The following is a 12353-nucleotide window of genomic DNA, read 5'->3' on the forward strand; positions in this document are numbered from 1 at the left end:
TATACCATCATGTCATATTTTACTTCATGTTGAGTAAATAATGTCCCAATAACACAGCTCATAAATTATCACACACGGTACAGCAAAGTATGTTTTTTTATGTTTTTACCTTCATGTCTGGTCGCGTTAGTTGCGCTACATGACGTCTTATTTGTGAGACCAGTTTGCGTGTTGTTTATGAACACCGGGAGCTGCTGCAACCGTGGAGAACATTACGGTAGTCCTTTTAAAACTTGTCAGTAGATAAACACGGTAAGCTCTGAATAAATACGACAGGGAAAGTTATAGATATCGTCTGGACAGCTTTATGTTAGTACGCTGGCGTTGAGCTCTAAAAGTGAAGCGTTAGCCGAAAGCTAGCTAACGCTAAATGTTGAGTACGTTTGTTTAAGCTAACGTGCCGGTATGTTTAGCTGAAGTGTTCGTGTTGACAGTATGAGTTTCCTAAGGTTTGTTTGTGGGACATGAAGCTGGATGACTGACTGACTGACTGACTGACAGCTGAGGTGACAGACATAACTGGCTTAGTTATTCCTGGGCAATGCAGCTAAGTTGGCTAACGTTAGCTACAAGACTTATGAATGATTTGACGCCTTACATAAGTTTACGTAAGTTAACTTAGTTGACAATAATTGGCATTAATTATTGCCATGACTTGGTTAGATGTTACTGTCGCTTGTTTGGTCATTAGAGTCTTGTAGCTGGACAACTATACACTTAGTTTACATTAAATTAGCTTTAGCATTAGTGTCATCTGACTCTACGATAAGGAAGTTTGTAGTGTGGGTTTGGCGTAGTTTAAATAAGTGGTTAGTCTTCTTTGTCCGTGTGATTAACTCAGTCCCAACATACTGTTTGACATGCAGACGGAGGATGTCTGTTGCAGCTCTACGTTTGATCCGGTGTCGGAGGCTGAGTACAGCTGGGCCCCCTGGAGTGAGGAAAGTGCTGCAGTGGAAAGATTTAAGTAAGTTAATGAACATCATCAGCCTACATGTGTGCTGCTTTTGTCAGCAATCCAATTTATTATAGTTCTCTAAATATATGGATCCATCTAGCTTTATGGTTTTGTCAGAACAGCTTCAGACCCTGCTCTAATGTAGATTCATTTTCTACTGTAATCTAGGGAAGGTTGCTAAAGTAACTGGTGCTGTTGTCTTGGGGTAAGTTACACTTTTTACAGACAGTTTTTAAACTCTTGACTTCAGTGGCCAAATTTGATTGCTGCAAATTTCTGTGATAAAAAACGGACTCAGTGTGCCCCAGCTTATCTGTTACCTTTCTACAGGGGCTGTCTGTTTATCACTTATGAAGTGGTGTCCTTGGACAAGGCTGTGACCATTGACACTAGTGCAATTCTTCAAGAGAAGTACAAGTCTTACATCTATCTGAGAGCCACTCCCTCAGATGAAAAGGAGAACCTCGCTGCAGGTACTTAATGTCATTCACATAGGCCAAACCTGAAAAGAATAAGACCATTCTGATAATTCCTTTTAGATCAGATGTATTGTTTTTGGACATGATCTCATGTCCAAGTCCAGCTGGATAACACCTGGAAATTATGCTGAGTGGCTTTATTCATTGCTTGTTCAAGTTTGCCAAGTCCAGGTGCCCAGTGACATCTGTTAACAGTACTTCCTGTCGTTCCTTGCTTCCCCTCTTTACTGTCTTTCCTGCCTGCATACTTTGGGCAGTCTGCTGACTGATCTCACTTCCAGTGGTCAAGGTTTACTTATTTAATGGAAATTACCATGTACAAACCTACACTAAGATACCAATTACAAACCAGTACTAAATAGCTTCTGTTATCTTGGTAGTGTTTTTGTAGAAATGTTACTCAGGTTTTCTAGGTCATTGTAGTTAAACTGTGTGTCTTTTCCAGGGCTTACACACAAAGCAAGGAGGGAACTTCATAAAGCAGCAAGGAGGTTTCTAGAAATATCATCTAGGCTTCTGCTTCAATCACTAGATGGTAAGAAACCAAAAGCTGTTGTTATACTGCACCAGTTCACCTAAAGATCACACTTGCAGTGCAGTGTAAAACTGGCGAACTGCCCCTCGCGTACCCACAATTGCAAAGTTGCTGCTAAACACATACAGTAGGGAAAATAAGTATTTGATACACTGCCGATCTTGCAAGTTTTCCCACTTACAAAGAATGGACAGGTCTGTAATTTTTATCGTAGGTACCCATCAACTGTGAGAGACAGAATCTAAAAAAAATCCAGAAAAACACATTGTATGATTTTTAAATAATTAATTTGCATTTTGTTGCATGAAATAAGTATTTGATCCCCTACCAACCAGCAAGAATTCTGGCTCTCACAGACCTGTTTTTTAAAAAGCCCTCCTATTCTCCACTCATTACCTGTATTAATTGCTCCTGTTTGAACTCGTTACCTGTATAAAAGACACCTGTCCACACACTCAATCAATCAGACTCCAACCTCTCCAACATGGGCAAGACCAAAGAGCTGTCTAAGGACACCAGGGACAAAATTGTAGACCTGCATATGGCTGGGATGGGCTACAGGACAATAGGCAAGCAGCTTGGTGAGAAGGCAACAACTGTTGGTGCAATTATTAGAAAATGGAAGAAACTCAAGATGACTGTCAATCTCCCTCGGTCTGGGGCTCCATGCAAGATCTCACCTCGTGGGGTATCAATGATCAGAGAAAGGTGAGGGATTAGCCCAGAACTACACGAAAGGAGCTGGTCAATGACCTGAAGAGAGCTGGGACCACAGTCTCAAAGGTTACCAATAGTAACACACTACGCCGTCATGGATTAAAATCCTGCAGCTCACGCAAGGTCCCCCTGCTCAAGCCAGCACACATCCAGGCCCGTCTGAAGTTTGCCAATGACCATCTGGATGATCCAGAGGAGACATGGGAGAAGGTCATGTGCTCAGATGAGACCAAAATAGAGCTTTTTGGTTTAAACTCCACTTGGTGTGTTTGGAGGAAGAAGAAGGATGAGTACAACCCCAAGAACAGCATCCGAACCGTGAATCATGGGGGTGGAAACATCGTACTTTGGGGGTGCTTTTCTGCAAAGGGGACAGGACGACTGCACCATATTGAGGGGAGGATGGATGGGGCCATGTATCGCGAGATTTTGGGCAGCAACCTCCTTCCCTCAGTAAGAGCATTGAAGATGGGTCGTGGCTGGGTCTTCCAGCATGACCCAAAACACACAGCCAGGGCAACTAAGGAGTAGCTCCGTAAGAAGCATTTCAAGGTCCTGGAGTGGGCTAGCCAGTCTCCAGACCTGAACCCAATAGAAAATCTTTGGAGGGAGCTGAAACTCTGTGTTGCCCAGCGACAGCCCTGAAACCTGAAAGATCTGGAGAAGATCTGTATGGAGGAGTGGGCCAAAATCCCTGCTGCAGTGTGTGCAAACCTGGTCAAGAACTACAGGAAACGTCTGACCTCTGTAATTGTAAACAAAGGTTTCTGTACCAAATATTAAGTTCTCTTTTTCTATTGTATCAAATACTTATTTCATGCAATAAAATGCAAATGAATTATTTAAAAATCATACAATGTGTTTTTCTGGATTTTTTTTTTTAGATTCTGTCTCTCACAGTTGAAGTGTACCTACGATACAAATTACAGACCTGTCCATTCTTTGTAAGTGGGAAAACTTGCAAGATTGGCAGTGTATCAAATACTTATTTTCCCCACTGTATATTTATTCTCAGACAAATGCAGTTATCCATCATGACGTGCAGTGTGTATAAAGGAAACACCTGCATTGTACACGCGTATCCTGTTTTGAATGTCACATAGTTTGGGCATTAATGTGTATATTGTGCAATTGGCTCTAATACACATGACTGATATATTTTTGTTCACTTTATACTGACTCAGTAGGAATCCCTCACTTTTACTTGTAAATGCACTATTTTTTTTTTTTTAAGATTATAGAAATCTATGACAGCATTTCCATGAAATTATACTCTGGTAAAACATCTAATAAATAAACTTTTGACTTTTGAAAAATGAATAGCTGCCAAGTTGATGACACAAGGTTTGAAACCACAAGGTTTGTGACTTTGTAGCTGATGTAATAATCTGAAAGTGGTACCGTAGATCCTACTGTAGTTGGTCACAGTAGTTGTAGTTTAAATGCATTTCCGCAATGCCTTTAGGAATATTTGTAGCACCCTTTATCCTCTTTGCTTTGTAAATGTTCTGCCAGTTTTTTTCTCTGTTTGTACACCATAGAGCACTTTAGCCATGTGGATGCAGACCCACATGAGGTGGCATTATGGGTCTTACTGAAGAGGACACAGTCAGCTAATAAAGCAATCAGACTACAGGCTGTACATGAGCTTGCAGACAATCACCACTGGCATGGTAAAAATGCACATCACTTCAGGTTTACTGTATATACAACAAGTGAAGTGAGGTGGATTAGTTCATACCTGTTGTCAATAACGCAGACTACCAGTACCAGACAGCAGCCCAGATTATAGACCAGAGAACAGCTGTGGGCCTGGCCCGGACCCTTCAGGTAGACCTTCGATTCTTCCTGCGTTCACCTGCACTGCCTGACCTGGAGGACGTAAGTATCTCTGTAGAACACCTCTTTATCTGCATTACTTGCAAACAACACTCACCCACAGACTTTGTTTCTTAACTAAACATGGTGGCCTCTACACTTTTTGATTTTGTATTTCTTTAAGAGTTTTTTCAACAAATCAGATTCATTTTATTGGATATTGTTGGAAAAGGCTTTTGCATGTGTAGTTGTTGATCTGTAAGGGACACTATTGATTCTTTACCTTAGCATTAGATTACCCTAGTATGTCAGATGATAACTAGAAAGTGTTTTTTCACAGGGTTTGTCGGCAGAAGATGAACTGAGGCAGCTGCTGGGATCTCTGCCTCAGTCTGATGTGGACAAATGTGTTCAGTACTTCACCTCATTGGCCCTCAGGGAGAGCACCCAGTCCTTGGCAGCACAACGGGTAACTGAGCTAGAAAGATGGACATACATATGCACTTTTGAAAAGTAACTACTAAAGCAGGAAGGAGAACAACTCCTTGTTCAAAAAGGTTGACAATTCAAATATTTAAATTATCTTACTAATCCATATGTTCTACTATGTTGCAGGGTGGTTTGTGGTGTTTTGGCGGTAATGGGCTGCCTTACGCCCAGAGCCTCACCTCTGTTCCCTCTGAGAAGGTTGAATCCTTCTGCCTACAGGCACTGGTGCAGCACTCAAAGGTAATGATGGCAATAATGCTTCTAAACATGACCCAGTCTTGGGGTAAAGTTATCTCATTATTTTTCTTAAAATGACCATAATTACAGTTCAACACAGAAGGGCATTTCTTGTTTTCTTCTTTTCAGAGATAAATACTTATTAACCTCATTATGCCATCAGTTAATTTAGTCCATATCTGAACACCAATCTGTGTGAGTTGGACTAATTAATGTGGAGACTGTGGTTGATTCTGATCACCTGCTAAGGTGAACAAACATTCTGAAACTTACTGAAACACATCTTGTCTGCAGGTCCAGAGCCACTGTGATCACATAGTTGCCAACGGGGGTTTGCAGCTCCTCCAAAGGGTTTATCAGCTTCGTAGAGACTCCTTGAAGATTCAAAGGAACGTTGTTCGTATCATAGGAAATTTGGCTCTCAATGAGAGTATTCACCAGGCCATAGCCCAGTCAGGCGAGTCTGAAACTCATCTCATTAATCCATAGAGGACTCTGGTCATGTGTCACCTTGGCTGGGTGTACTAAGTTGTTATTAAAAGCCAGATCTACTGGATGCATGTGCATACTTCACTATTAGAAAGACTTAATCAAACATAAACCTTTTTTTTTACTGTCGTCACCACAGCTGTCAACTGTTGGCCTAGACATGTTTAATATCATCCACCGCTGTTTGTTTGTATTTTCTGGTTTTAATTTCTGTCTTAATTACTTTCTGTCCCAATTGTATTAACTGAACAACAGATTATAAGGAATCCAATCTTTTTTCTCTCTCTGTCTTCCTTACCTGTCTAATGCCTTCAGGTTGGGTATCTGTCCTGGCTGAGATGATGCAGTCCCCTCATGTCATGCAGGCATCTCATGCAGCCCGTGCTCTGGCCAACCTGGATAGAGAGACAGTGAAAGAGAAATACCAAGACGGCGTCTATATCCTCCACCCACAAACACGCGGCAAGTAGGAAAACAATTCTATTGTTCTTTCATATTTATAATTTATAATTATAATATTTAATTTCATTTTATATGTAAACCAACACTATTTGACAATTTGTTAATTTACAGCCAGCAAATCAAAGCAGACGTGCTCTTCATCCATGGGATTCTAGGGGCCGCTTTTAAAACGTGGAGGCAGAAGGACCGAAATATTTTAGAGGAACAGAAGGAGGCAGAGAGTGGGGGAGACTACACTGAGTGCTGGCCAAAGGTGAAAAATCCACCAAATTCTTTCGATCGATTATTGAACAGTATTATGGATCACCATAAAGTGTCTTTCCATTTAATCCCCCAACAATGAAATTACGTTTTTGGAACAACTATGGATTTGTCTATCTGGTTATGGGGAAGAATCAGAAGTGTTTGGTTTGCTCAATTAAATCTGAGATCTGATGCGGATTTTGATCAATCTTGAGGAAAAGTAACCATCTCTCTCTGTTGCTGTGTTCTCTTTTATTTACAGTCATGGTTGGCGGCTGACTGTCCAAATCTGAGAGTACTATCAGTGGAGTACGACAGTCACCTTAGTGACTGGAAGGCCAAGTGTCCAGCTGAGAACCAGAGGTGAGGAATCTGTAGTTTCTTCATGTGTCTACTGGTGTTTTAAGTCGAAAATATTGTAGCACATTGCAAGCATGTTTTCTGTTATTGGTTATTTTCATCTTACTTAACACATTTATTACTTACTAATGGTAATTTTTGTATAATCTATCCAACATCATGACTATTTAAAGGTAGCTACCATTCTTGTTGAAATTAGATGTTTTTCATCTCACATGTTTGAGTATTCATTATGCACAATTCCAGTTCCCTATTCATTCATTTTTTTGCTTTTGTCTCTTCAGGAAGACCTTGGCCTACAGAAGTCAAGAGCTGCTAAAGAAGTTAAAGTTGGCGGGAGTTGGAGAGAGGCCTGTGGTCTGGGTAGCCCACAGTATGGGAGGTATTTTGTCAGAACTTTCCTTCCACAAGCATGTTTTACTCAGATCCCTTGAACACAACATGAAAAAGAAAGTGCTTAATCTTCTTTCACACCTGCGCCTACATGTGATTATATGTGTCTGATTTAAAAGTTGGCACTACCTGTCTGTATGCGCCTGTGTTTGATTTTCCATTAGGGCTGCTTGTGAAGAAAATGCTGCTGGATGCCTCAGAGGACCCAGATATGCAAGGACTGTTAAACAATACCAAGGGCATTATGTTCTATAGTGTTCCTCATCATGGCACCTCGATGGCAGAGTACTCGGTCAATGTCAGATATCTCCTCTTTCCCTCTATAGAAGTCAGAGAACTTTGTAAAGGTATGCGAATAAAATAAAGACAGCTTGTGTTTTACAGAATTTGTTCAATATCCACTGTGAGTTGTTATCCCTGTGTTGTTGTTTTTTAAGACTCACCAGCACTGCGCAACCTGAATGAGAACTTCCTGAACATCGCCAAAGAAAAGGAATTCAAGGTTCTGAGCTTTGCAGAGACGCTGCCAACAAATATTGGACCCATGGTCAAGATACTGGTGGTTCCGACACAGTCAGCAAGTATGTAACACTAATGCACATGGGAAATGAGACAGAGTAAGAGCACCAAGAATATAGATTTCAAAAGCTTTATGTCTGTAGTGTTCCTCTTAATTCTTACCTTGAGCTTGCTCTGGTTTGGTTTCAGATCTCAGCATTGGGGAGCTCATCGAGGTGGACGTAGATCATCTCAACATCTGCAAGCCAGAGAAGAAAGACTCATTTCTGTACAAGCGCAGTCTCAAGTTCATCCAGGAAGCACTGCAGAGTTACATCAGCCAGTGACTGAAATATATGAACACAAAACACACTGATACAACCTGCCATTTACTTGAACCAACCCCCCCAGAATCAATTTGACACATATCTGCCTCTTCTTGTTGTATATTTATAAAGAACCACTAATGTGATCCTAATAGAATGAAGAGAATTCAATTTATTTCACATATTAATTACTGTGAAGAGTTATCATTTTGTTCTCCTGGTCATCATCCTACATTGGTCACGCTCACTAGTAAGTCACAAGAGTTTTAAAGATCATATGAATAATTACGTTTACAAATATGTTCTGATCAATAACATTTATCCAATATTTTATTTTTCTGGCACTTAACATATAGCACATAATGTTGATACTATTTACTTGCAGGTGCACTGACGTGTCATTCAGGCCCCACAGTATTTTTGACCAGAGCTATGGTTTAAGATTTTACTTTTATATGTCTGTGTCTTGTTCTAACTACAGTATGACAGTCATGTTGTTTGCCAAAACATATTCCTCCCTGGACCTTACCTGAAATGGACCTCTATTAACATTAGTTCAGGTTGCTTTATTTATTTGAGCGGGACTAAACAAGCATTTGGTGTTTAATCCGCATATGTTTGTGGTCCAAATTGACACTGGCAATGCTTACAATGAATAAATGTATGATGTTGGAAGCTTCCTTTGACTGTTTTTCATCTTAAAGCCACTTTTGTCTTACAACATTAATACTAGTGTCGTGAAATACACTCACTGGCTACTTTATTAGGTACACCTACACAATCTCATGCAATCAAGTACAACAGCTCTACCACATATTGTAGCTTTTTGAAGACGTAATGGAGTTAAAACTTTTCAAGAAGTGTTAATTAAACTATGTTTATTACTGAGGTTGTAGTTAGTGTAGTAGTGGATATAAGTTGTATATAATGAGATGTGTTTCTAATTTGCCCCCTCATATTTATAAATGGGGTGGGCAAAATATCAGAAACACCTCAATATATTACACCCCAATTGAACATGACTGCAAATAACAACCTCAATAATAGATTAATTCAGTTCTGACATTGTGAAACACAATAAAATATTATTAAACAACATAGTAATATAAAATTACACACCTGTGAAGGACGATTAACCCGTTTCCTCACTGATAAATGCATTGTAACTATTTGTAATTATGGGGGAGTCATGAATAATTTCAGATATTGAAATCTGTAATTTACTATATTTTTGCGACATGGGCAGATTGTGTTTCACACAGGATTGTCCCTTGGTCCACACCGTACGTTACCCTACGTCTGTCTGAAAGTTAGCATAAGAAACGAGCACAGCAATCCGGTTAATGAAAGTCCTCTCTTCTTTCTCAACTCCTTCGCTTGAATGTAGGTATGAACATATTAATTGGTCGCTTGTTTTGTTGGATATTATTTGAATTCGGCAATACTTAACGGCACATTTTTTTTGTCTTACTTTTGAGCTAACGTTAGCACTAGCATGCTAACCAGGCTAAAATCCATAGACCGAAGCTAGCAGTTTTGTTCATTAAACAAAAACGTTTCTCGTCTGTTTCTGATGTTATGATGACGTTAACATATTTTAAAAGGACTGTTTCTTACAAAACCTTACCATGCCATACTTTTAGAGTCTAGCTTTACGTTTCCTTGCATGTATGTACTGTCCTGAGATAACTTATTGCTGCGTTAGCTACTCATGTTTACTTCAGCTTTGTTTTTTGTGCTGCAGGTTCTGAACATTTTAATTAGCAAAGACCCCCGATTTCTCTGCAACTGTGTCAACATGGTCAACGTACACAAAGGTGTCCTTGTTGAATGGTAAGGAAAATAATAGCGCTGCACAGAAATATTTGTGTCTTAAGTATATTACTCCTCAAATCTGTGCAGAATGTAATGACTTACGCAGTTGTCTCCCCGTCCTCCGTCCTCCGCTAACTGGACCAGTGATCCGGCCATGAAACAGTTCCTCCTCTACCTGGATGAAACAATGGCCCTGGGAAAGAAGTTCATCCTCAAGGACCTTGATGACACACACGTCTTCATCCTGGCAGAGGTGGTCCACACCCTCCAGGAGAGAGTTGGAGAGTTAATGGACCAGAATTCATTCCCCATCACACAGAAATAACTCTCAACTCTTTCAATGAGCTGTTTCTTCTTGGACTTTGGACGGTTTCACAGTTTGTCTTTAAAGTGAACATGATTTGCAATGTTTGAACTGTGGACTTGGCATGTTGAGCAATTGCCCATTTTTGTGTTACATTAAAGTGAAAAGTGTTGAAATTAAAATGAAGACATTGCATGGTTTGTTTTGTATGATCTTAGTTAAAATTACTGATTTGAGTTGCCTTTTATTGAGGGTTGTTGAACGCAGAGAATCAAAATAAAAGGCTATAAAGAGACAGGTTATTGGGGAAGGGGTGTTATTTTTCACCTCATTTAATGCAGGTATGATGACCATCATAATGTTTGACTAAAATAATAAGTAGCACAAATAAATTTAATAACCTTATGTTCAGTGCAAAGATCACACGTCACAACGTTGGAGTTGTCATTTCACCATATGTTAAAAAGACGCAATGTTACTTATAGTCCTATAGTCAGTCCTGATTTTAATACACCATTTTCTGTTCATTGTCCTGTGACTGACTGTTAACCAGTCCAGGGTGTATCCCACCTCTCACCCAAAGTCAGCTGGGATTGGCTCCATATAAAACACTGTAAACAAAGTGATCACAAAACTAGAATTATTTATCAAGCTGATTCTTGATCAGTCCTACAATTAAATCAATCAGTAAGCAAGGCACATGAATATGAGATGTGACTTGATAAGGGACAAAGCTAGCTGTGTGAAATGGCTCTCACCTTCAGCCTACCAGTCAGAAGATGCCTTTAAATGAAGACCATTCCCCCAAAAGTGTCTGCTCATCCAATCCATAGGAGGGAACTTGACAGCAAGATTCTTCAGGTGACTCTCAGGATCATTTTGGTCTGGGTGTATGTTGTGAAATTATCACTGAAATCAAATAATGTGGTTAAATGTAAAATGTAATCACATTATTTAAATGAGTTAGTAAATTAGTAGTTTTTAAATTAGGAATTCCAGAACTTTCTTAAGGGCACAACAGCCAGATGAAAACAGAGCATGTCAGACTGGTCGGGTTGATTTTGAAGAAGGGGCATTACGGCCAAACTCCGGGGTATCCAATGCACTGGCTGGGGTGTAATTCCGACCCTGAGACAGAGCCACAATATTTCATTTGTTTTATTTTCTGTTTTCTGTTACATTTTGTGTTGAGTGGTTTGGATAGTAATGTTCACTATGATTCGGCTCCTGATTATTCATGTTAAATTCCACATCCACATATCGAAATGATCTGACTCCAAACTCAGCTTTCATCGGTTTTCTATTGAACTCAAACATTATGGCACTTAAATCAAATATGTAAAGAACAAAAAAGCTACTAAAACTTTAAACATTTTAAAGGAAGTACATTTTATCTCAACACTAAAACAGCTAATACTGAATCGGCTTTAGACTCCTATGATTGATACAGATTGACTTTTACTGTTTTGATGTTTAAATAAAACGTTTAAACGACGTTTAAATAAAACGCAAATGTTCAGTAGAGACTACTGAACATTTGAGCCATTATAAAGCCACATAAGTTGAGCAGTATGTGACAAACTCCTGCAGCTTAAACACTACTTGCTGATTAGTTTTAGTTCATAAAGTATTCTGTGTCTATCTATACTGTATGTTTCTCTCTTTATTGATACCAGCCAGGAAAAAATATGTTGGTAACTAAAATAAATAAGTGCACACGTACAATTAAGTGTTTTTCAGACTGTGAAACCACATCAGAGGATTTGCACTTCTGGGGAGTGAGCAGAACTACAGACCAACGGAGCCAAACAACAGATTCAATCCTATCGATCAGTGTCAGGACATAACAATGAACAGATGCTTTCATCATGCAGCACTCTTGCTTTTACAATCTACTCTCTTCTAACTATTACTGCTTTCATTAGGTTGATAACAGTACTGACTGAGCATGTTATTAGGTCACAGGGCGATAGATACACAGTGAATCACCTCTGCTCTACATATATCACCCATTGTGTTATTTTCTTTAGACATAGTAAGGGGGGTGCACCGTTCCTGGAGGTACTGCAATACCAGGTCGATGCGTGGAGTGGACGGAGCAAGCCCCTATTCCATCTCCCTGTTCCAAAAATCAATTTAATATATGGTCCCCGGGTAGGGGACGTATCAGATATTAAACTGATAAGAACAGATACTACACTTGATCTTAGCCAAAAGGCCGAGAAGCGAT

The 12353-nt window shown here is 39.7% G+C and overlaps 2 protein-coding genes and 1 non-coding gene across 4 annotated transcripts; 2 read left to right on the forward strand and 1 right to left on the reverse strand.

Moving 5' to 3' along the window:
- The first annotated feature begins 178 nt into the window (after window positions 1-178).
- On the forward strand, window positions 179-8684 carry serac1 (serine active site containing 1). The gene is made up of 17 exons (XM_070849084.1): window positions 179-217; window positions 867-967; window positions 1127-1163; window positions 1289-1431; window positions 1883-1972; window positions 4231-4362; window positions 4449-4570; window positions 4848-4976; window positions 5123-5236; window positions 5528-5690; window positions 6038-6188; window positions 6296-6437; window positions 6690-6790; window positions 7072-7169; window positions 7345-7527; window positions 7618-7761; window positions 7889-8684. The coding sequence occupies exons 2-17, from the start codon at window positions 874-876 to the stop codon at window positions 8023-8025; spliced, it is 1980 nt and encodes a 659-aa protein (XP_070705185.1). The 5' UTR covers window positions 179-217; window positions 867-873; the 3' UTR covers window positions 8026-8684.
- Window positions 8685-9296: 612 nt separating this feature from the next.
- gtf2h5 (general transcription factor IIH, polypeptide 5) lies at window positions 9297-10309 on the forward strand. 2 transcript variants are annotated; one of them, XM_070849667.1, is made up of 3 exons: window positions 9297-9387; window positions 9749-9837; window positions 9964-10309. In XM_070849667.1, exons 2-3 carry the CDS (start codon window positions 9803-9805, stop codon window positions 10142-10144), a joined length of 216 nt encoding a protein of 71 aa, XP_070705768.1. In that variant the 5' UTR covers window positions 9297-9387; window positions 9749-9802; the 3' UTR covers window positions 10145-10309. The 2 variants fall into 2 exon arrangements, with proteins under 2 accessions (XP_070705768.1, XP_070705769.1); XM_070849668.1 differs by having other exon boundaries at window positions 9307-9391.
- A 1853-nt stretch (window positions 10310-12162) lies between these two features.
- LOC139218387 (U2 spliceosomal RNA) lies at window positions 12163-12353 on the reverse strand. The gene has a single exon (XR_011585656.1). It is a non-coding gene; the product is annotated as a U2 spliceosomal RNA (small nuclear RNA).

The sequence above is a fragment of the Pempheris klunzingeri genome, chromosome 18 (assembly GCF_042242105.1).
Source record: "Pempheris klunzingeri isolate RE-2024b chromosome 18, fPemKlu1.hap1, whole genome shotgun sequence".
Classification (NCBI taxonomy): domain Eukaryota; kingdom Metazoa; phylum Chordata; class Actinopteri; order Acropomatiformes; family Pempheridae; genus Pempheris; species Pempheris klunzingeri.

Bases quoted from the DNA above. Each gene is read 5' to 3' on its own strand.
- serac1 (XM_070849084.1), top strand. From the start codon at position 874: ATGTCTGTTGCAGCTCTACGTTTGATCCGGTGTCGGAGGCTGAGTACA. The intron at 4,571-4,847 runs GTAAGTATCTCT...GTTTTTTCACAG, and splicing joins CACTGCCTGACCTGGAGGAC to GGTTTGTCGGCAGAAGATGA. The intron at 6,438-6,689 runs GTGAAAAATCCA...TTTTATTTACAG, and splicing joins ACACTGAGTGCTGGCCAAAG to TCATGGTTGGCGGCTGACTG.
- gtf2h5 (XM_070849667.1), top strand. From the start codon at position 9,803: ATGGTCAACGTACACAAAGGTGTCCTTGTTGAATG. The intron at 9,838-9,963 runs GTAAGGAAAATA...TAACTGGACCAG, and splicing joins AAAGGTGTCCTTGTTGAATG to TGATCCGGCCATGAAACAGT.